At 42.2% G+C, this 23,765-nt stretch overlaps 1 protein-coding gene across 6 annotated transcripts in view; it reads left to right on the top strand.

Annotated features, from left to right (window-relative positions):
* Positions 1–17,947, top strand: part of nr6a1a (nuclear receptor subfamily 6, group A, member 1a) — a 74,918-nt gene extending 56,971 nt beyond the window's left edge. For 3 of the 6 annotated variants that reach the window (XM_046871673.1, XM_046871674.1, XM_046871676.1), the window contains 8 exons: positions 4,697–4,930; positions 6,658–6,713; positions 7,953–8,119; positions 8,283–8,492; positions 9,415–9,669; positions 11,509–11,630; positions 12,841–12,993; positions 13,555–17,947. In XM_046871673.1, coding sequence (XP_046727629.1) covers positions 4,697–4,930; positions 6,658–6,713; positions 7,953–8,119; positions 8,283–8,492; positions 9,415–9,669; positions 11,509–11,630; positions 12,841–12,993; positions 13,555–13,691 — 1,334 coding nt within the window. In that variant the 3' untranslated portion in view covers positions 13,692–17,947. Of the gene's footprint in view, positions 1–4,101; positions 4,516–4,696; positions 4,931–6,657; positions 6,714–7,952; positions 8,120–8,282; positions 8,493–9,414; positions 9,670–11,508; positions 11,631–12,840; positions 12,994–13,554 lie in introns of those variants that run through there. The other 3 variants (XR_006928315.1, XM_046871677.1, XM_046871675.1) reach the window with 3 other exon arrangements.
* Positions 17,948–23,765: the final 5,818 nt, after the last annotated feature.

Genomic DNA, 23,765 nt, shown 5'->3' with positions numbered 1-23,765 from the left:
ATTTTTTGTTCATTTTGTTAGGGTGATTTTTTTATTTTTTTTTTTCAAAAAATTTTTCGGGTGATTTTGATTTTTGTTTTTTCAATTTGTTTTGGGTGATTTAAGAAATTTTTTTTTATTATTCTTAAAAAATTATTCGTCTGAATTTTTTTACTTGTTTAATATTTTGTTTAGGTGATTTTTTTTCTCTTTTTTGTTTAAAATCTTGTTTATTTAAAAGATTGATGCTTATTTTAAATGAGAAAATCTTGGGGGCGAATACTTTTTCACAGCACTGTATGCAAGCACGAACAAAACCAAAAGCATTTGACTTCATTAACAAATGCTAATGTAAGAAGCTGAGACGGCTTCAGAGCTCAGAGGGGGAGGAAGTGCGGGGGTTTCTTATTCAACCCTCCTTTCATTCATGCTTTGCTTTTGGGTCGGTCTTTGGGGGAAAAGACTCCAGTTCTGTATCTTACTGTTATTTTCTTTAAAGTCCTCGCGACATTTCTATCAATATTAAAGCTCCTGAAGGTGATCATACGACCTGATCGTGAGAACACAGAGGTTTGGAGAACGAGTGGGAACCTGAGCTGCATCTCTCAACTAGTTTTTTTTTTCTTTTCAATGGAAAAAAGTAGCTCTTTTCTTTCTTTCTCTCCATCTCTCCTTATCTGTCTCCCATCATACTGTCTCTCTGAACCCATCCTCCATTTTCTAGCCACGCTCCTATATCCCAGTCTTCCCATCCTCCGACACCAATGTACATTAGCATAAACCTTTCTCCCCCTCTTCAGTAATAACAATGGTATCTTCCTCCTTCTTGTTGCTACATTAGTGTTAGCATGATTTCTTTTCCTGCTAAACGTGGAATAAATATTTAGACGAGAAAAGCACTAATTTCCTTTAATTCTCTTATACATGCAGATAAAAAGTACCTTTAATTATCTTATACATGTAGATATAAAGTACCTTTAATTCTCTTATACATGCAGATATAAAGTACCTTTAATTCTCTTATACATGTAAATATAAAGCACGTTTATTCAGATAACTATAACCACAAATGAGCGCACTGCGTTCACACTCGACTGTTGTTCAGATGAAAAACGTGCAGCTCAGATTTCTTCCTGTAATTAGTTCATTAATTAATAAACAAACAATTAAGTGTTCGTTTATTGATTAAAATGTGTGGAAATCTGTTTGGATCGGGCAACACGATTAAATCACTACTTAATGACGATGCAGTCCATCTGGCTTGTGTTTGTAGTGTATACAGTGGCGCATGCACGCACGTGTGTGTGTGTGTGTGTCTGTGTGTGTGTGTGTGTGTGTGTGTGTTTAATCGGAAAAACACAAACAGCTGCCGTGCAGCAACGGAGTGTAAAAAGTGCTGATCTGGCAACCCAAGCTCATGGACGCGGGTTTTTGCAATGAAACCAAACCTGACCTCCGACTACTAACAATGCACAATTTAATTGAACCATTAGAGGGTCTGTGTGTGTGTTTGTGTGTGTGTGTGTGTGTGTTTGTGAGCAGCAGGGCAGCCTGAGACATAGGCGGAGGTGACGCTGTGGGATCAAGTGGGTAAAGGTGTGAGGGAGCTCCAGGTTTATATGGTGGCCATGCACTTGAAAGAGAAGGCGACAAATTCGGCCAATCAAAGAGGGCTGAAGTGTGAATAAAGGAAGCTGGCGTCGGGAGCGGCGCGCTCTCGCTCTAGGAAGTCGACCATTTCACGTCGGCTGGCCAATAATTTACGATCACGAAAGCATCCTGCATAACACTACTCGCTCTGTAGGACTCAGGCAAATGGTTTGCACAGGAGGGAAGTCAATGTTACTGTAAAGCATTTGGAGTTCTTTTAATTTCAAAGAGACGAACCACGGGAACGCAGCATTTATAACACGCTTATTACACCTTCATTCACAGCTTTTTAGGATCAACAAACACTGGATTCACAGCAACATCGCAACATTTGCAGGAAATACATTTTTTATGAACGTGATTAAATTTTCCGTGAATCTTCTTCCTGTTTCAATTCAGTATTGATTCATTATACTAGAAAAAATACTCAGGGGCCATTTCTTATGCAAAGCTGTAGAACCGCAAATTAGAACGAAAACACGTGAGAAGAGTTGAGCCTGACACCAAGGATGAATCGTGTGCGTTGTGCTGCAAGGTTTTGTGAGTTGAGGTTTGGGGATATGAACATTTCTCAGCGGTCTAGAAAGTGTTCCTTTTGCTCATTCGCTCTCTAAAACGTCTCCATCGTGAACACGTGAACCTTCGCTCGCTTTGTTTCGAATCGTTTTTTACATTTGTCATCAACGCCAACGTGAAATGTGGGAACAATTTGTTTTGTGGGTTTTTTTTTTTCTTCTTGCTTTAGTAGCATTTTTTCTATTAGTGTATCAGTGACCTACGGAGGAACACGTTCTGGACGTTGATGTGGAGTTATTTTAGTGTTGGTTTGTGATTGAAACAAAAAAGACATTTCAAATCTTTGCTTGATGTTTGATTTCCTGGAACAAATTTGTCATTTCGAGTATTTGTTATACTGGAGCACAGATTGATTTAGAATATAAGCGTTGCATATGTAAAGCCTCGTGCGGCACCGTCTGTGTTTCGACACGGCGGAGTCGATGCGTTGTGAATGGTAAAGGAATAAAAAAGACGAGCCCCGCTGAGCAGCATAAGCCTTAATCCATCATTCTTTGTGTGGCTGGATGGCGGCAGCTCCTGCAGGGCCGGTACAGTACGCTAAAGCTCTCGCTCAGCACGCCTCAGGCATCTGAAAAGCCCCACACATTCACATGGTAATACACTGGAAAGACTTCTTTAACCGCACCAGGGAGCGGGAGAGATTCATTCATCGTGGTCTTACAGGTAGCTAAATTCCTGAGCAAAAAAAAAAAAAAGACCCAGCCTTGTTTGCTAACAGACCGAACAATGTCTTCAGAGAGGGAAAGAATCCCGAGACTCGTCCCAGCACTCAGCCCCGCTATCTCACGTGCACCGCCGACCCCGAGAAAGCCGCTCGCGCTTACAAAAGCCATGCAGCAGGGCTTTTCAGAGCCACTGTAATCGTACTGTCTCATCACGAGTAAATGGCATGTCAGATGGTTTGAATGGCCTGTTCTTGACTCCGCTGTAACGACAGGCCTGAGGAACTCCCTCTCGTACGGGAGGAGAAAAGGCTCTGGGCCATGACCCTGCTTTTATGACTTGAACTCTTCGTTAATAGCCCCCCAGCCCCGGCAGTTGACCCCACTGCATTCTCCAGTAACTGCAGCTTTTTCCTTCAATCTCCTTCTCTCTCTTTCTCTCTTTCTCTCATTCTAATTTTAGTCTCAGAATTTTTTTCTCCAGTCACAACAAATCTCTGAAATCAGCATCGCTCAGTTATCTCCCCCCTAATGGTAATACGTCTCAATCATTTTCTTTGCCAAAACGAGTTCTTCAGGGCGGCGCGTGCATCCAGGCTGTTCCCGGGGCTCCGCGGGGGGTCGGGGCTCCAGCAGGCTGCTGAAAGCACTCAGTAAGAGATCTCATTGAAGGATGAAGAGACCGAGGCAGAGCTCACGTTTCCGCTGCTCTGAGTTTGAACCCTCTTTCTGCCCAGTCAGCCGTGACACAGCGGCCATGAGTCGACTCAAACCCCCCGCCCACAAACCCTCAGAAACACACCACGCAGCATTAGCACACCACTCGCCCATCTGCTCAAGGCCTCGCTGAAAGACCCGGAACGCTGTGTGTGGCTGCGTGTTTTCAGTATCAGGTTTTTCTTTTCTTTTCTTTTTTTTACATTCGTAGTTTTGCTTTTCTCCTTTTGTATATTTTCAGATATATATTTTAGATCGTCTTTCTATTTGTCTATAAATACAAAAAGAAATCTGGAATTCTCAGTATATTTCCAGCCAATAAGTACTCATTTATATCAAAAACAACTTCGCAGAATGTTGAGTTTTTTTTCTAAAACTGATTTTGACCACCGTGTTTTTTGTGCGGCGAATCGAAATGGTGCAGGTAGAGGAAGTAAACATTAGAGGTCGACCCGATTCGTCGTTCTCTGCAATTATTTAGCAGCGAGAGTTGATCGCTGGAACTATCGGCTCTCTGCAAAAAATCCATACTTATAGTTTTTCCGGCTTCCCGTCCGCCGTTGTTACGAGAGCGGCCCCTAGAGGCAAATCGCTGACTCCAAGTGCTGTTTGTTCGTGTTTTTACACATGCTTCATATCCGTTTATAATTATATCATTATACTTATTAATGAAAATATTCATATTTTATTTAGCACGTTTTCATGATTATTATTATTGTACAAAAAAAAATTCTGTACTATTTTACATGTTTTTATTTTTATTCGGTATCCATTTTGAAAATTTATATATAGGTTATCGGCAAAAATGATCACACCTAGTTATCGATATCGGTGATATCCACTATTGGTTGACCGCTAGTAAACATAATCTTAAATGTGTCTGGAAATGGACGGGAGTGAAAACTGATACTACAGAGTCCAAAGAGACGTGCGTCCTGCTTCAGGGTCATGTAGTCAATCTGTGTGTGTGTGTGTGTGTGTGTGTGTTTTGCTGTGGCTTCATCAGCTGTTCTGTGTAAATAGATAGCTAACCATACTCCCCTTCTCCTCTCTCTCTCTGTGTGTGTGTGTGTGTGTGTGTGTGTGTGTGTGTGTGTGTGTGTGTGCAGTAGATGACCAGGCTGAGCAGCGCTCGTGTCTCATCTGTGGAGACCGTGCCACTGGACTGCACTATGGCATTATTTCCTGCGAGGGCTGCAAGGGCTTCTTCAAGCGCAGCATCTGCAACAAGCGCGTGTACCGCTGCAGCCGCGACAAGAACTGCGAGATGTCGCGCAAGCAGCGCAACCGCTGCCAGTACTGCCGCCTGCTCAAGTGTCTACAGATGGGCATGAACAGGAAAGGTGAGGCACGCACATGTTTAACCAAACACTCAAACACACAACTGAAAAACGAAAGATTCAATTACAGCATTCGAAATATTCGTATAAAAATATTATAATATTCTCGTTATTTATTCATTCATAAAGTACAATATTCAAATCCAAATACAGTATATTTTAATATTTATTGCAGTTGTAATAAATGACGTCATCAGAAATCACAATACCTGTGCATTTTACATATTCTTTCATTTGAAATCATTTATTTTAAATACTGATAAAGGATATAAAGATTTATAACGGACTTTAAGAAAAAAACCTTGGCAATTTCAGCGATGTTGTTTATCACGAGCCGTACGTCTCAGTGTATCTCAAAATGTATACAATTATTATTATTATTTTTATTATTATTATTATTAAGGTATACCATTATCTGTCCCATAGTGGAAATTTTTTTATTATTATTATTTATTTTTATCAATTGCTTCAAAATATGAATAAATAAAGAAAATAAGGATCAAATTGTATTCGTTTAAATAAAGGAATCGTTTCATAAAACCAAATTCTTTAACATTCATTAACTAAAATTTGTGGGGGAAAAAAAAAAAAAAAAAAATTATAGATTTTTTTTTAGAACACATCTATTAATTTTCTGAACTGTGCTTTTTTTTTTTTTTTTTGTATAAATAAAGATTCGGTGTAGGAAATGTGAGCTGTATTGTAGTTACAGTGGCCCACTGTGTTGAGAGTATTAGAAGAAGTCAGGATACCGAAAAGATGGCAGATGTTAGAATTTGCTCACGTTTTTGTTATAATCTCTTTATCTGTCTTGTCTCTGGTTTAACCGTAAAAGAGGCCGGGTGTGGCTCGGTATTTGCTTAGAGCGGTTTTCCAGTCTGATCTGCAAACACCCACTGCATACACACACACACACACACACACACACACACACACACACACACACAGCCACAGTCAGTCTCCAAACACACCCCAAAAAACATGCTGTCTTAAGCACTGAAGTCCTGATCAAGCTGGAAAAAAACCAAACCAAACAAACAAAAGCACAGTTTTCGGACATGAACACGATATTAAAACGTATCCTAGTGTTCAAATGACTAAATGAATTTTCCTACAGATTACAGCCCCAAAAAACCTGTACTTCATCATAAAAAACGATCCCAAATTAGAATCGCAGCAGTAAAGTATCGCTCATGGTCTGCAGGTGGTTTAATAAAGCCTACAGCCTTTTATTTGACCTCGCATTGCCCCCTAGTGGCCACGCTGTGCAAACACACCTCATGTTACAGCCCGTAATGCTTTGTTCCGTCCGCAGCAACGCTGTTAACCCGAGGGCCGACGTGGCGAAAGGATCCGAAACACTGATATCGATGGCAAAGCGTTTATCCACTTTTCCCTCCGCATTCTTTCTGTTCACCTTTTCCCGCTTTATTCACCGAGCGTCCTTCGAACACCGCGTCAGTTGTTATTCTTCGCCCCTTAGTTCATTGTCCTTCTATTAAAGAAACATTTTTATGTATTTATAAAGAAAAAAAAAGTAATGCTTTTAATATTTTTTAACCTTTTTTTTTTTATTCGTACGATTTACATACATTTCCGTATCTCCTTTTCTGAACTGTTTTTATTATATAGCGTATAAGTACAAAGTGTTTATTGAAGCTGTTGCTGAATTTGAGACAATGTGAATGTTGTCATCTCTAAGCTGTGGATGATTGTGTTTTGTATTCTAGCGATCAGAGAGGATGGAATGCCAGGAGGACGCAACAAAAGCATCGGGCCTGTTCAGGTACCATGTTCACTTCATCTCATTTCCCCATTGCTCCGTTGTACTGTTCCTCATTGCCTTTTCTGAATTCGAGCCCCTTTGAGACGGCGGGAGAAGTTCCTCCTGTCTCGTAGAGCAACGCGGACGCCAACACGCCTGATCTCGTCGGCGTGAATTAGGACGCGGCGTCCTCCACCGCAGTCTAAATACGTTAATTTCATTAGCGGAATGTCTTTCCTTCAAGGCCGCAGCTCGGCTGAATGCACCTTCTTGTCATTCTTCTCATTCATTCTCTATTAGCCTCATCATATCGCTGCGTTTGGGTGGCTTTATCTCCTGGCGGGCGCACGCGTGCGAGCGAGCACCTTTCGAGAGAGAGTGTTTAATTCACGTATCGAGCAAAATGTTCTTTTGTGATTCTTGAAACGCTTAATTATCAGGACCGCGGTCTGTGCTAGCGTGGGTCACGCGCTATTATGAAACCCTGCGCGTGGGCTGACAAACAGACACCGCTGAATGGGGGAATGTGTATGCGCACGCGTTCGTGTGGCCCGTCGATCTCGCTGGCGTGTACGTCGGGGCTACATTAGTCGTGCGGAGTGCAGTCATTAAGCTTTAGACTCCATTCAGGGCAACGCGCCATATGTGGTGGGGGGGCATTTTGAAAGCTCAGCTTTGTTGTGGCTCTGTAAAGCCCCCCGTGAGCCACGAAACGCAGCCTACGCCTGGCAGTTTGACCCTGTACTTTCACTCCATCGCCCCACACACACACACACACACACACACACACACACACACACACACACACACACACATACACTCACACAGACACCTGAACCCCTCTAAACATCGGAGCTGCTGAGGAGCAGAGCACATCTTAATGTTAGCGTTCAAAACGATCATTTCATTCTGCACAATCAACATTAGAAGAGTTTTTAAGAAAGCATCTCTCTCTCTCTCTCTCTCTCTCTCTCTCTCTCTCTCTCTCTCTCTCACACTCTCTTTTTTCCTCTTCCTCCACCTTTTCCTTACAATCCTTTAATTTCTTTATCGCTCTATTTATCTTTTCTCGCTCTCTCTCTTTTACTTTTTCCAAACTTTAAATTTTTCTTTTTCTTTTCTCTCTTTTCTGTCTTACTCTCTGCTTCTCTCTCTCTCTCTCTCTCTCTCTCTCTCTCTCTCTCTCTCTCTTCATGTATCTCTGTGGATCTCTCTTTTGTCTGCCTCTATTTATTTTTCCCTCATTCTCTCGCTCTTTAGATCTCAGACGAGGAGATCGAGCGGATCATGTCTGGTCAGGAATTTAAGGATGAGGGCAACATGGCGGAGCACACCTGGGGCAACAATGGCGACAGCGATCACAGTTCCCCTGGCAACGGCGTCTCCGATGGCAACCAGCCTTCTCCCGCATCCACTCTCTCCTCCAAGTAAGCGTTTTAATGTCTGTGAGAAATGACTTCTGTGCCAGTTGATTAGGAACTCCTCCTTTCACCTCCTTTCACTTCTCCGAGTCATTGTAGTACCTCAGTCTTTCTCTATTTCTCGTTCTCTCTCTTTCTCTTTTCTCATCTTTCCTTCTCATCCTATCAGTCGCTCGGTGGAGCTGAACGGATACACGGCCGCACTCAGGGAGCAGTACATCGGCAGTGCCGTTGCCCAGCACTACCAGTTCCTGCCTCACCTGTTCAGCTACGCGGCGCAGCCCCGCAGCCTGTACCCGCAGAGCCATACCCTCATCAGCCAGCTGGTGGCAGCAGAGGAACTGGCACCACTGGGCACTCCTATGCTCATTGAGGACGGGTGAGACCGCTGCTCATTATCCAACCATCAGTAAAACATGTGACATTCAGTTTTACATCATTTCATATATAATGTCTAAATGTTCCCTCAGTCGTGTGTATCTGAGTTAAACCCCAACACACTGAGCACCAAGTGTCTTCACCAAACCCACCCCTGACCTTCATACCACACTCAGATCCACAGGAGACATGATATTGGGGAAAACAGGCAGGGATCTTTAGAATATCAAATATTATTTGTAATGAATAGGGTTGCAAAGAGGTGGAAACTTTCCGGAAACTTTCTACGGGAACTCCATCTGGAGAATTGTCTTGGAATATCTTAGAAATTTTACGAATTTATGGGAATTAAAAAATTTGACTTTTTTTTTTGATGAAAAAAACGTAAATTTTATTTATTTCCATTAATTCCCTATTGAACAAACTGGTTTATATGATTTCCTTTCAATTTTGGGGGTCAGTCCGTGTTTCTTGACGAATGTCTACACTGATCAGGCATGACTTTCTGACCACTGACAGGTGAGGTGAACAACAGCAAGTGAACTTTTTGTCCTCAAAGTTAGAACCAGGAAAAAAGGGCCAGCGTAAGGAGGCCGCCCTTGTGAGTGTTTCCCGATCTGCATTAGTCAGTATCTATCAAAGTGGTCCAAGGAAGGAACACTGGTGACCCGGCGGTGACAGGGTGGTGGGCTCATTGATAATCGTGTGGAGCGAAGGCTGGTTCGTGTGGTCCACTCCTGTAGCTCAAATTGCTGAAGAAGTTCATGCTTTTAATGCCCGACAGGTCCCGACTGTTTTGCATGATATTAGTCAGGTGGTCTGATCGGGCATATAGGCAGACGTACACGCGGAAGACTTCTCAGAACCTGTGGCCCTACAGAGTCTGATTGCTTAAACATGTCCCATACACGTGTCTGCTGCAGGTACCGGGTGACGCAGGTGGAGCTCTTCGCCCTGCTGTGCCGTCTAGCCGACGAGCTGCTCTTCCGTCAGATCTCTTGGATTAAGAAGCTACCGTTCTTCTGCGAGCTCTCCATCGAGGACTACACACGCCTGCTGAGCGCGACGTGGCAGGAGCTCATCCTACTCGCCTGCCTGACCGTCTACAGCGCCCAGATCCTGGGAGACCTCGCCAACGTCACCGACAAATACAAGCCGTCCGATCACGAGCTGCAGGGGTGAGTAAAAAGCGGGTCGGAGCAAATCACTTTCCCTCGGAGGCACAGAGGAGGGGGTCGTGGTTACGATTTTCAGGATTTATTTCATATCGTCTCACACTGGAAAACAGGTAGGTGTAGATTAGTGTAATAAATCCACAGCTCCGGCAGTGGTGGAGCCCCAAATCCCAGAGTTACTAATGAGGATAAACAGCCTTTTAATCAATACTCAAAAATAACATTCTACATCTGCTGTCACTGAACACTTAAATGCTCTGGCATGGAGGAGTTGGTGTTGAATCTATAATGATCTCAGATGTTGCTCAGGAGCTCCTGGTTCCACAACTCCATCTGACCGATCTCCACCGTACAAGACTGTAGAAAGTTCATCACTCATAATCACACACTCCAGTGCTCATGATATTCCTCACTCTCCGGTGTAACGTTGTAACTCTTGGTGTCACCCAGATGAGGACGGGTTCTCCTTTTGAGTCTGGATTCTCTCAAGGTTTCTTCCCCATACCAGGGAGTTTTATCTGTGCCACATGCCCCGGCTGCTCATCACGGATAAATTCACATACTTTGGTTACTGTTTTGAGACAATGTCCATTATGAAAAGTGCTTTGAGTTTAATTAAAATCGCTTCCACATTTGCTGAAGGAGTCTCCAGTGTCTCCTGCTCCCTCCTGAGATGAGATTTAGGAGGCAGTGCAGAAGTAAAAGTGGCCGTTAGGTTTGATCTCAGTTGAGACAGGGGTAAAGGGCAGAACTATCTGCTGCAAGATGCACTTTTTAACGGCGTGAATCATTACAGCGGGGCCTGTTCTCCTCGCTCCAGGTATCTACCAGGAAATAAGGGTGTGTGTGAGAACAGAGAGTGCGGAACAGCGCCTTTCTCTCATCTCGGATTTGTGTGAGATAATAAAGTGATGATTGATGTAGGATGTACATGAATCTGAACGTTTCACACTCACAGCAGCTGAAACTGTTCTAGAATATTAAAGAGAACTCGTAGCGTGTCCGTGATGAACTTGGATTCACGCCAGGGTTTGACTCGGACGTCAGCGCGTGACTAGCACAGCCTGTGCTCAAGTGAAATACAAGCTGCATCTGGCGTGTGTGTGTGTGTGTGTGTGTGTGTGTGTGTGCGACCCGTGTCTCGCTTCCTCTTGATCTCCAGTGTAGATTTACAGTGGCGTCGTGCGGGCAGAGGGCAACATCCGTTCCACCCGAGCAGACACTCAATTAAAATGATGGCTGGCTATCAGGGAGGAGAGCTCAGAGCGGCCGGGAATTAAAGCTAACGTGCAATCAGATCCTGATAAGCGGTACAGAAAGGAAAAAAACGACGAGGGTAAACAATTACATGACGGGTTGAATGCAAGGCGGTGCAGGTTTAAGTGATTAGGTGGAGTTTTGTGTCCGGCACAAAAGCCGGAAAACCTTTCAACAAACCTTTTTTGTAACTTCAAACATTTTAGATTCAAAGCAGAAAGTTTGTAACATAACAAGCAAAAATGTGAAGCATCAAAACCTTTCTAAAAAAAACGTCACTTTTATAGAAAACAATCAGCTGACACGATGATACAGCGCCGTTATTGTTGCCTTTTATATTAATTTCTCACAACAGCATGTCTTAGTGTTTTATTCCCCATTATACTACAGTCGAAGTTTTCATTGATCAACGAAAAGGTCGTACTTCTTATTCGTTTAGAGTTACATTAAACGCTGTGTGACGTGCGAGGTTCTCTTATTTACGACAGCCGGAAGGAAACCGGCGCATCGTGTGTTCTTGAAAATGTACTGAAGTCTGAAAGTGGAATGCTGAAATAAGCTGTGTGCGTGTGCGTGTGCGTGCAGGTTCAGCGAGGATGGCATGGAGGTGATGGAGAAGTTGATCTATCTGTTCCGCAAGTTCCACCAGCTGAAGGTCAGCAACGAAGAGTACGCCTGCATGAAGGCCATCAACTTCCTGAACCAAGGTAACCAGCAGCAGCTCATTAGCCGTTAGCTCATTAGCCATTAGAGGAAACACAAGGGATTATGGAAACAGTGTTGTAGGAGTGTATGCAGAGAGAGCACAATGCATTATGGGGAAACTGTTGAAGGAGTGTATACAGAGAGAACACAATGCATTATGGGAACACTGTAGTAGTACTGTGTACAGAGAGAACACAATGCATAATGGGGACACTGTCGAAGGAGTGTATACACAGAGAACACAATGCATTATGGGGACACTGCTGTAGGAGTGTATACAGAGAGAACACAATGCATTATGGGGACACTGTAGAAGGAGCGTATACAGAGAGAACAAAGCACATTATGGGGACACTGCTGTATGAGTGTATACAGAGAGAACACAACGCATTATGGCGACACTGCTGTAGGAGTATATACAGAGAGAACACAACGCATTATGGCGACACTGCTGTAGGAGTATATACAGAGAGAACACAGTGCATTATGGAGACACTGCTGTAGGAGTATATTCAGAGAGAACACAGTGCATTATGGGGACACTGCTGTAGGATTATATACAGAGAGAACACAATGCATTATGGGGACACTGCTGTAGGATTATATACAGAGAGAACACAGCGCATTATGGGGACACTGTTGTAGGAGTGTATACAGACAAAACAATGGATTATTGGGACACTGGTATAGGAGTGTATAACAAAGAAAACACAATGCATTATGGGGACATTGTTGTAGGAGTGTATACAGACAAAACACAGTACATTATGGGGACCGTGTTGTAGAGTATGTGTGTGTGTGTATATATATATATATATATATATATATATATATATATATATATATATATAGAGAGAGAGAGAGAGAGAGAGAGAGAGAGAGAGAGAGAGAAAACACAATGCATTATGGGAACAGTCCTGTGTCACTGTGTTTATATAATTACAGAAAATAAAATTGCTAATAAAACCTTTTGTTCACTTAACACTGAACTGTGTTTATTTATTATTGAGTTACAGCAGTTTTCTTTTGAAAATGTATAATCAAATGTTCTTCTCTCATTTCCCTCTCTTTCTTTCTCTCTCTCTCTGCCTTTATGCTCTGTCTTTTTCTCTCTCTTTTGTTCCTAAACTTTGTTCTGTCTATTTGTCTTTGTCACCCTCTTTTTTCTCTCTGTCTCTCTTTCTCTGTCTCTCTCTTGCTGTATGTGTGTAGATATTCGAGGTTTGACTAACATGGCCCAGTTGGAGCAGTTGAATAAGCGTTACTGGTATGTGTGTCAGGACTACACCGAGTACAAATACCCTCACCAACCCAAACGCTTCCCGGAGATCATGATGTGTCTACCTGAAATACGCTGCATAGCAGGTAAGGTTACACACACACACACACACACACACACACACACACACACCAAAGTGTGTGTGTGTGTGTGTGTATCTGAGTTGTAAGCAGCAAATCTTCGACCTTTGTAATCTATTCACTTCTTAGCAACGTTTCCACCCAAGGTCATCTCTGAAGCTGCTCCAGCAATACGGCTTTATCTATAGTTAGCATCTTATTAGCTGGTGCATGTTACATAACCATATCACGACCGGAACGTATTCAATAAATAAAGGCATTCAGCTAATATCACATAGTGTGTGTTTGTGTGTGTGTGTGTGTGTGTCAGAGTGAACACAGAGCAAGCAAATGCTGCATTTACCAGAAGCAAACGCAGGGGTGCCAATACTTTAATTGTTCATTCTGTTGCATCGTATTCTGTATATTTGCTTATTCTAATACAGCGGCTTTTATACACTCTGGTGGAAAAGCATTAATCTCTCTCTCCCTTTCTCTCTCCCTTTCTCTCTCTCTCTCTCTCTCTCTCTCTCTCTCTCTCTCTCTCTCTGTCTGTCTGTCTGTCTGTCTGTCTATCTATCTATCTAGGAAAATTGGTAAACGTTCCGCTGGAGCAGCTCCCCCTGCTGTTCAAGGCGGTCCTACACTCCTGCAAGTCCAGCCTGAACACCTACAGGTCAAGCCCCTCCCCCTGTGTGACGAAGGGCTCCGCCCCTGCCAACTAAAAGCCCCGCCTCTCGTTTCCAAACGACGCACAAGGGTTGGAGACGGGGATTTTCGGGGTCGTGGAGGTGGTGCTCGGATTTGTTTTACCCCATTTCTTAAGAAAAGATAGAAAGAATGTAAGAAAGAAAGAAAGAAAGAAGGAAATTATGAATGTGACTAGCAGCTATTTTATATACGTTACGATTTTTTTTCTCCCCCTCTCTCTATTTATTACCAGACAGAGCTGAATGTATGCTGATGTACACTGCACACAATCAATGCTGCTCGTACGCAAAATGCACAGACTCCGCCGCGGAGTTTACACGCGCTCGTCCGACTGCAGAATGTGTTTTTAAAAAAAGAAAAAAGAAGAATCGTTGCTCGTAGAGACAGATATACAAAAATATATATAAATATTACACCTCAGGTAGAGCCTTGATGAGCTTTCTTTGACTTGCTCTATTCCTCCCTCCCTCTCTCTCTCTCTCTCTCTCTCTCTCTCTCTCTCTCTCATACACACACACACTGTACACACTCTTGAGATTTCCTTCATCGCTTTTCCAGCAGAAGACAGAAATCATCACACACGTCGCTCAAAATGACGTTTCATACGTTTGTTTATACAGTAAGTTTATGCAGTCACAAGGCAAACGTGTTGTCTCTTGTCGGACCGAACAGTCCGGTGAGGAAGAACGCGATTTAACTTACAACTGTGACGCTTGTTGTATTTTTCACCTTGTGTCAGAAATCTGTCATAAATATGGTGGTTATAGCCTTATTTGGGGGAACCGTTTGTGAAAAGTGTGGAAGAGAAGGAGATTTAATCGTAGCCTACACACACACACACACACACACACACACACACACACACACACACTATATGGACGAAGGTTTGTGGACACCAGAGCATTAAAATAAGTTGCTTGTTATTATAAACTCCAGTCATCTGAAAAGATGTTCCAGTAGATTATTTTGGAGATTTGTGTGAGATCCATTCAGCTACAAAGGTATTAGTAAAGTCAGGGACTGATAAAGGCTAGGTGAGGGGGCCTGGGGTGCAGATGGTCTTCAGTAGGGTTGAGGTTGGAGCTCTATATCAGGAGATCTTCCAGTTCAACCCATGTGAAGTAAATCTTCATGGATCTTGGAAAACATGTAATATTTCTGATACAATTGTGTGTCTCCAAACACTTGGCTGGAAAAATCAGGTGCCCCAATACTTTGGTCCTATGTGTGTGTGTGTGTGTGTGTGTGTGTGTGTGTGTGTGTGTGTACACATATAAAACACTCCACACTATATATAGGTGTATATCTGTTGTTTCTGAATTAGTTAGAACTTCTACTCTCTGAAAGGTCGGCAGGAAACGAGCAAAACGTTCACCTGAGCGAGTTCAACCAAGGGGAGCGCTCGGAGAACGTGCACCAACCACGTTAACGTGCGATTTAACGTGTCCTCGCCCAAACCCTGCTCTGCTTTAAAAAAAAATGTATTTCACGCTAAACAGATTATTTTAAAAACAGGGTAAGAACTGGCTTTTGTTTTTTTTTTGACGTCACTCAAACTCGGATATCACAACGACGTACTGTAGGTAGTTGTAGAAGGTTGTAGTTAGTTTGTAGGTGCTTGTTCTTTTTTTATTTTTTTTTATTTTATCCAGGAAAGAAACGGGGTGTCTTTTTTTTTTTTCTTTTCTTTTCTTTTCTCTTTTTCTCCCTCTGAAGGACGCCCGTTAGATGATGTTAAATATCAAACTCCAAAGACCTGACGTTTAGGGGGAGCGGCGACGTCCTTGGGTGAAACGTCGAGATGTTTTGATGCGAAGCCAAACAGTTGAAACATTCCAAAAATCGTTGAGAAAAAAAAAAAAATAATCTTAAAAAAAAAAAAAAAAAACAACAAAAAAATATTCGAGTGATGTTTACATATTTTTGCAGCAGACAATGACGAGCAGAGGGTCACAGAGAAGTCAGGGTGGCTGGGTGATGCCCGGCGCCCCGTCCTCCACCTCAAGGCCTCTCGAATGCAGCTTTAAACCTCAGCGGTAACAAAATAATCAGGGATTATCATAGGCACGGGTTAAACGAGGAAAAAATCAAAAAGACGTGCTCACGAGTGATACACCGTTTAGTGTTTGGACCAAATGTTACCACTTTATACACCTGCTTCTAAACAGCAGCTTCATTCATCAATGTTTTATTTTTGTCATTTTATTTGAGTTGGCGTACGTTATCCCGGGTTTACTCTCGCTCGCTCGCGTAGCTACTGTTGTGGATGGTTTTTTTTGCTTTTGGTGTTTGTTTTAGGGTGAAGGCCTATCGCTTTTCCTGCGCTCAGTCTCATTATCAGAGGTCATGCTGAACTTTTTTTGGTGTGTGTGTGTGTGTGTGTGTGTGTGTGTGTGTGTGTGTGGGTGTGTGTAAATTGTCTGTCCTTTGAGACTGGGTTGAGGACTACGTAGACGGCACCCTCCGTTCGGCCAACAATTTTTGACACCTTGGACTACAAATACAGCCTCACACACGCACACACACACACACACACACACACACACCACACACACACACAGATGCGCACAGGGCATTTCTTTATAAAAAGTGCTTTCGAACTCTTGAACACGTGCCTCAGAGATCAATTTGAAAAATCGCACCCGGCAAATGAGGTTGAGATGCAGGTTCATGATCCTTGTGAGGATTCTCTGAAGCTCAGGGATTTTTTTTTTTTTTCTTCTTCTTCTTCTTCAAATTCAGAGATGCTTCACTTCACACAGACCCCTGTACTAAGTGCTAAGACCCCTTTGTAAGACCCTTTGTAACCTCTGCGCCTTTGTCGATTGATGTTCCGTCTATTACAGGACTCAATAAGAGAGGCCGTGGGCGTTCGGTTCGGAGCTTCCAAGTCTTCCGAACGCATTGTCCCGTGGCATTGAATTTCCCCGTCGCAATAGGCCTCTATCACAAAGCGCACTCGTGAATGTAGACCGTGATTTTTACTCTCGATGTGCGTTAAACTGTTAAAGCGTCCTCTGACCTCTGAAACTTCTCTTTCTTTTCTGAAGTTCTTTTATAGATATTTTCGAATTGTCCTTACGTTTGTAAACCCCCTTTTTTGTTGCAATTTCTACATTGAAACTACCTCTTTTTTTTTTTTTTTTTTTTTTTTGGTAGTGTCATCATGTTGTGTACATTCATTAAAGAAGAAAAAAAAAACCACTTTATTTATTGGTTTCGTTGCGCCACCGGACCGTATCTTTGCGCGTCTCTTGTGTACGCCGGATCGTTTCGACACGTTTTTCCCCTCAGTGCAATGATGACATCGTCCTATAAAATAACCAGTATTATATTTGTTGTAAAGGGTTTTTTTTCCCATTAAGAATGTAATTCTTGTCAGAGCTGTCCTTATTTCGGTGACTGCTGTTTACAAGCTTTTTGTTGTTGTTGTTGTTTGTTTATTTGTTTACCCACTGTAATCAATGAGATGCTGTGACACTTTTTCGGCCAATCAGCTTTTGTTCTTTTGTTTGTTACGGTTACGGGTATGCCAATTGGCCGGTATAAGACTATCAAAAGTGCTATCAGTTTTACACACTTGAAACTTTAACGGAAGACACAACATCGAGTGTTGGGGCTTATACGAAAAAAAAAAACGAAAAAAAAAAAAACAATGGAGGCAGATGAAGGAGGTTCTGAGTGTAGCTGCTGTCTCAGGGAATAGACACGCTGCTTAAAACAAAAGCTACGTACGTATATGGTCTTCTTCAGATTAACGATAAATGACACACAACCACCAGGAATGTTTCTCATGTTTACAGTCTTTGAGATCATTTCACTCAGCAGCTCTTTGAAGGACAACAATGATTTTTAAGCACTAGGAAGAAAATGTAGAAAAGCAGAAGGAGGTTCAATAAACAGTCCCATATTTTAACGATTCAGTAAGAATTTCAGCTTATCAAATACTGTAGGTTCTAACGTAAGCGGTTCCTTCAGAATCTCATGACCATCGTAACGTTAGCAAATTGGCCTTGTTCGATCATTCACTCGGATCGAATCTCTGTCAGGAAACGTCACGTAATCAGAGCAATTCTTCACGTACGCCACGTGTTTTAGGCGCGTTTGTCTCAGGTGCTTTTCCTAAGGTACATCTCAGACCTCTTTCATCTGCAACTCTTACTTTAACTACCTGTGAAGAAAAATGTGACCCATACGTGTTATGAAAGCATGTGTAGATTGTTTTAGGACTTGAAACCAAATAAATGTGAATCTTATGCAACTGTGAAAAGCTTTGTGTGTGTGTGTGCGTTTTTACGTTCTCAATCGCGCGTCACGTCCAAACCGAGCGCTTTAACACTGAAAAAATTACAACGTGCTTATTTGATGGAATAGACTGTAGGAAATATTCCTCCCAAAAAAAATTTGAGCAGCAGTTGAGAACATGAAACGAAAAAATGCAGCAGGTGAAAACGAGTGTAAAGTGCTGGAATTCTCGCTCGATGCTGAGACGAGCCCAGCGTTGTGGCTCCTCGGTCTCTCTCTCTCACGTCTCCACATGGCTGTGTGCTTCATCCTTGGAACTTTCTTTACTCATGATTCATCCTCAGATTCTAGAAATCACCACGTTCACCCTGTGACCCACAACTCAATAAACCAATGTAGGTGTCTCTCAATTTACAAAAGTATTGGGACACCTGACTTTTCCAGCCATATGTCCTCCTTTGTCAAATTGTTACAAAAACATACACAATTGTATTGGACGTTTCTCGATGCGGTGACATTCAATTTTCCCTTCGCTGGAACTCGGAGACCCGAACGTGTTCCAACATGACGATGCTCCTCTGCACAAAGCCAGCTCCATGAAGATCTGCTTTCCATGGGTTGGAGTGGAAGATCTCCTGCTATAGAACTCCGACTCTATTGAACATAAACGAATGTAAACACTGACTGCACCCCAGGAGCCTCCTCACCTTCTCACCTCCATCAGTACCTGATTTTACTAACACCCTTGTGGTTGACCAAATCTCACACAAAATCTAGTGAAACAGCTTCCCAGAAAAGTGGAGGTTATTATAACAGTACATGGAGACTAGATGTGGGATGGGTACATGGATGATGTACGTAAGATACATAAGAACAAAAGTCCAAAAGAAACAGATCCTCCTTGAGATTCTCGTCTACACCCTGCTACTGTAATCATTTATAATCCATCAATCTCGTGTTACTCAGACGAGAACTGGTTCCATTTTACTCCTTGAGTTTCTGTCTTGACTTTTTCCTCACCAGGGTCGCCCCTGGTGTCGCCACTTCACAAAAGAGGTGCAATGGAACGGTGGAGGTTCATGGACAAATCAAAAATGCTGAGCTGGCACACCTTGGAGAAAACTGTGTACAAAATAAAGGCGGATATTCCGTGTAAGATGAACTCTTAAGGGCCAGACGACGTTCCAGATCGTGACTAACGATAAGTTGTTATGTTGTTGTGTGGGTGGAGCTAAAAGATATTGCAGCCTGTTGATTGGTGAAGTGTGTCAAAAGATTTTCCCACCTCTTAAAACATTTTCTTGACTTTCTTCCCCTTGAGGGGTTCTTTATCATCGCTGATTTTTATAGTATTGACTTTGTTGTGGTGTGAGGATGATATAAAATCACCATTTGCTCCACTCCTCATTGAAGAACATTTTGACCCCCTCAGCCATGGTCCTACAGAACCTGTACACTTCCATTAACCTGAAGTGGACGTCCAGGATTGTGGCCCCCTCTTACCCTGGATGCAGACTTTTTAAGTTACTCTCTCCAGCTTCTTCCTTATCAGCAAAGAAACCACCATCATCTCTGATCAGCCTCCTCACACTGTCATCTCATATACGTTACATTAACACGACCAACATGGTCCACTATACTGCCACCCTGCACCTTATAATTGATAGTTTTTCATATTTTTATATCACCAGCACACCATAACAAATTCCTTGTACATGCAACCCATGATACTTGGCAATAAAGATGATTCTGAATCTGATGTTTTGGTGTGTAAATGCTATCATGCAAGACATTATGACATTATAACATTGTGAGAGATGAGTAACACTGATGATCTCTTCATCATGGCACCTGTTAGTGGGTGGATTTATTTGAACATTTTGTCCTCAAAGTGGATGTGTTAGAAGCAGGAACAATTGGATAAGGATATAAGGAGTTTTGACATATTGTGACGTCTAGATGACTGGGTCAGAGCATCTCCAAAACTTTAGCTCTTGTCGGCTGTTCCTGGTCTGCAGTGGTCAGTATCATCACTGTATGGTACAGAGGCTCCACTGTGTGTGAACCTAAAGCCCTGCAAAGGCTGGTCAAAATCCCCCAACGCATCATTGGCACCCCCTACCTTCACCACAGCAGATGTCTGCACAGAGCTCACAACATCATCAAGGACTCTTCACATCCCAGTCACAAACTGTTTAAGATCATGTTTAACATACGCACCAGAACCAGAAGGTTCAGGATCAGCTTTTTTCCCTCCGCCAATGATGCACGTGGGGAACGAAGACCGGCCTGTGTGGTTCCGATCCAACAGACGAGTTCCTGTAGCTTAAACTGCTGAAGAAGTTCATGCTGTTAATGATCGATGGGTCATGACCATTTTAGCAGCAAAAGTGAACCAACTCAATATTAAGCAGGTGGTCATAAAGTTATGGCTGATAAGTATGCTCCCCTTTGTACTTACTGGAGAGAAAATATTGGCACCCCTGTAAATCTATAGGTGGTGTACTTGGTATTCATTTCACTGACATGAGATGAACAGAAGTATCTGGGATACTCAGAGCTCTGTGGCTGTTTATGGTCAGTTTTTGGGATTCCCACACCGTGTCCCGTAGCTATACATGAATCGTTAAAACAGCTCTGAAAATCCATCTTGAACCTTTTCATTGGAATACGATGTGTTTATTTAAACCTCCCTTCTGGTTAAATTGATCTCGTCTTGACCCAGCTACAGGTCAAGCAGACCAGTCAGCAAATTCTGGACGCTTAATAGATATGACTTTGCACTGAGACCATAAGCAGTGTTGGATGGACATTGTTTTTAGACAGGACTTTATCACTTCCACACAAACAAACACACACCGAGTGTTGACGCCTCTGGGACGGAGCCCCATCAATCCACCTCCTGAGTCCGGCTTCAGCAACCGGAATAATGTTTATGCAGTGATAGCTCTGCCTGGTTGAACTCCTGCTCGTCGGGCAGAATAAACAGAGCTGTGACAGGGAGAGACGAGTCACTCTCTGACTCAGCTGTTTTAGAGTCAGCGTATGGGCAAGGCTGACTTATGATTAAGAGGCAAGAAAATATATTGATTGGGGTAAAGTTTTCGAGTATGTTCAGCTCAGGTCAGGGTCTCGTACCTGGTATTTTTCTAGTTGCATTATTTATAAGGTCATAGTTCTAGGTTTGGTTTTGTTTTTTCATTCAGAGTTAAGTGGGATGATCAGTGGCTATTTGGTAAGTGTGTGAATCTTCAGGCTTCAGTAAAACCCCTAGTATTTGGTGGATACAATTCTCAATTCAAAAGCATTTGCGTGTATCATTATTTCAAATCAGGATATAGACGATCCTGGGGGGATGCAGGAAACCACGTCGTGATCCAAACAATATTTGCTGCAATGCTATAGATTTCCGATTAAAAGTTTTTACTCCTTCTTTAGTGATCAGTTAATGTGGTTCTCGGTTCTTGGTCACCAGGGCACTTGTCCTCTCCTGTAGCCCCTGATATCTGGTGTATAGTCATAGGAGATGTGTGTTGAGAACACCAGATATTTCCTCAAATATGGATTCTTTTAGAAACCCCTTCAAAGGTTCCTTTTAGCGTTCTTAATGAGCAATGAAAATGATGCATTTGAAATTTGAAGGTAAGGATTCCACTAGAGAAAAACTACTCAAAGGTTTGTTCAGGGAACCCATAAAGAACCTTTTCTGTATAATGATATTTTGCATCTTGAAATGACAAGAGTGAAGAATGCAAGTGTTTTCTCCATCTACTAAAAAAAAGGCTTTCAAAGCGTATAGAACCTCATGACTGCATCTGAATGTGTTTAATATGCTCAGCAATGAGTCTTTTGGAACCTCTTTGAGAACCCGCTGAGAAGGCTGGAACCATAAATGACTTCTTAAAGAACCTTTTTTTAAGAACCTTTGAAGAGGATCTTCAGTCAATAAATACGTTCTGCTCATGCAATATTGTCTTTTTACTTTCCACTTTTTTATGTAACAAGAAAGATCTTCATCTGGCTTTTTTTTAAATTGGGATATTCTGGAAAAACCCTGAAGATATATGGTTTGCTTAATGGTTATCTTCAGGTTGGATTTTTTTGGCCTTGACAGAAAATGGTTCATCAATGGTTTTTGAAGGGAATCTGCTCGGATGTGTAATTTTCTGCCGTACGTAGACTCACAAAGCAAAGAACATTGAGGCTACTGATTTTCACTGGTCAGGGTTAACAGGTACTTCAGAAACATCTAACGCTGGTCCTCAGTGGTGCCTTCAATCGATGAGTTACAGGAGAATACATAAGGAGCCAGTGATAAGGAAAGTTTCTTTTGCTTCTCCTTAAAGTTTTCATTATCTGCTGTTTTTGTTCAGTTTTTCATGAACTCATAAAATAGTTTTTGAGCACCATATTATCTCCTCACACTGGATCAAAATCACAAGCTGGAGCTCCATGTCTGGTATTCAGCGAATTCTTCTCTGAGATCTGAATGCACACACAGTGGAAAATCTCGCTTATTCGTCCTCCTCGTTCCTCACCGAATCTTAACATTGGCTCTGTAACTCATTATTTCTTTTCACACGTTCCTCCTCCAACCCTGTAGAGAAGAACACTGTTGTTGTTGTTGTGTTTTTTTGTATCTCTCTTGTATTATATTGTGTTTGAAATGTTTTTTTTCTCAGTTTTTTTTTTCTTCAGTCACCGCCTTGACCATTCCAGCACTTTCTTTTCACGCTAAGAATCCGTCGCTGATCCGTTCACACGTTCTGATTAAAAGCGTCAAATAAGCGACTCGAGTGTAAATGTACGCTCGGATGAAATTTCCCACGTATGTCAAAGCCCTTTTCGAAAGCGTAAACCTTTAAAGAATCTCTTTTTTCTTTTCCTTTAACTTACAGCACTGACAACTTTCATGAACTTCGGAGATCTCTGGAGGCTGTAGAGCGACAAATATTTCGACGGTACCTTTTTTTTTCTTCTCAGGTACGTGAAAAAGCAGAGTCACCCGAACACGTGACTTCGATTCAGGGTTTATTTGAAATTCTTTTTTTTTTTTTTTTGTGCAGTAGCATAAAAAGCAGTTCTTATTCCACAACAAGGTTAGTTACATTCTTATCTGGCATACACGTATTCTTTTTCCCTTTTTAATCCTAGAATATGTACGTAATACAATCAAACTACACACAGAAAATATAAAAGAAAAGAATCATAATTCCTTGGAGAGGTCGGATATATTTTATAATTTAACTCCTAAATACAAGGTGCTAATTGTAGGTTCTCAGTATATAGTAGAGGCTGAGGGAAAAATCTTTCTATATGAAACAGATAAGAAGCATAAAATTATTTCATAATAATATTTTCCATTCAAAAAGTAAAATACGTTTGTTCTAAACTTCTACCATGAACACAGGCTGATTCACTGTTTCAGTAGATCCCGTTTCCTTTCTATTACAAATGATTATAAATGTAAACAAATGTATAGAAACGTCACTTTTCCAACCAAATGTGGGAAATTTCCAGACGCTTCCCACAAACTTGGAGGCACACAAATGTATCAGACGTCTATGGATGCATGAACCAGGAGACCCAAACCTGTTCCAGCACGACCATGCCCATGTGCACAAATCCAGCTCCATGAAAATCTGCCTGGAGTGAAGGATCTCCTTCTATAAAGCTCCAAACCTGACTGCACCCCAGACCTTTTCACCTCACCTACATCAGTACCTGACGTTACTTCCACTGTGTCTGAATGAATCTCCACAAAATCTCCACAAAATCTCCACAAAATCTAGTGGAACATCTTCCCAGAAGAGTGGAGTTTCTCATACCAGCGAATGGGAACT

The sequence above is a fragment of the Silurus meridionalis genome, chromosome 17 (genome assembly GCF_014805685.1).
Source record: "Silurus meridionalis isolate SWU-2019-XX chromosome 17, ASM1480568v1, whole genome shotgun sequence".
Classification (NCBI taxonomy): domain Eukaryota; kingdom Metazoa; phylum Chordata; class Actinopteri; order Siluriformes; family Siluridae; genus Silurus; species Silurus meridionalis.
Note: the sequence above shows the minus strand (reverse complement) of the source record. Positions and strands in the feature narration are given on the sequence as shown.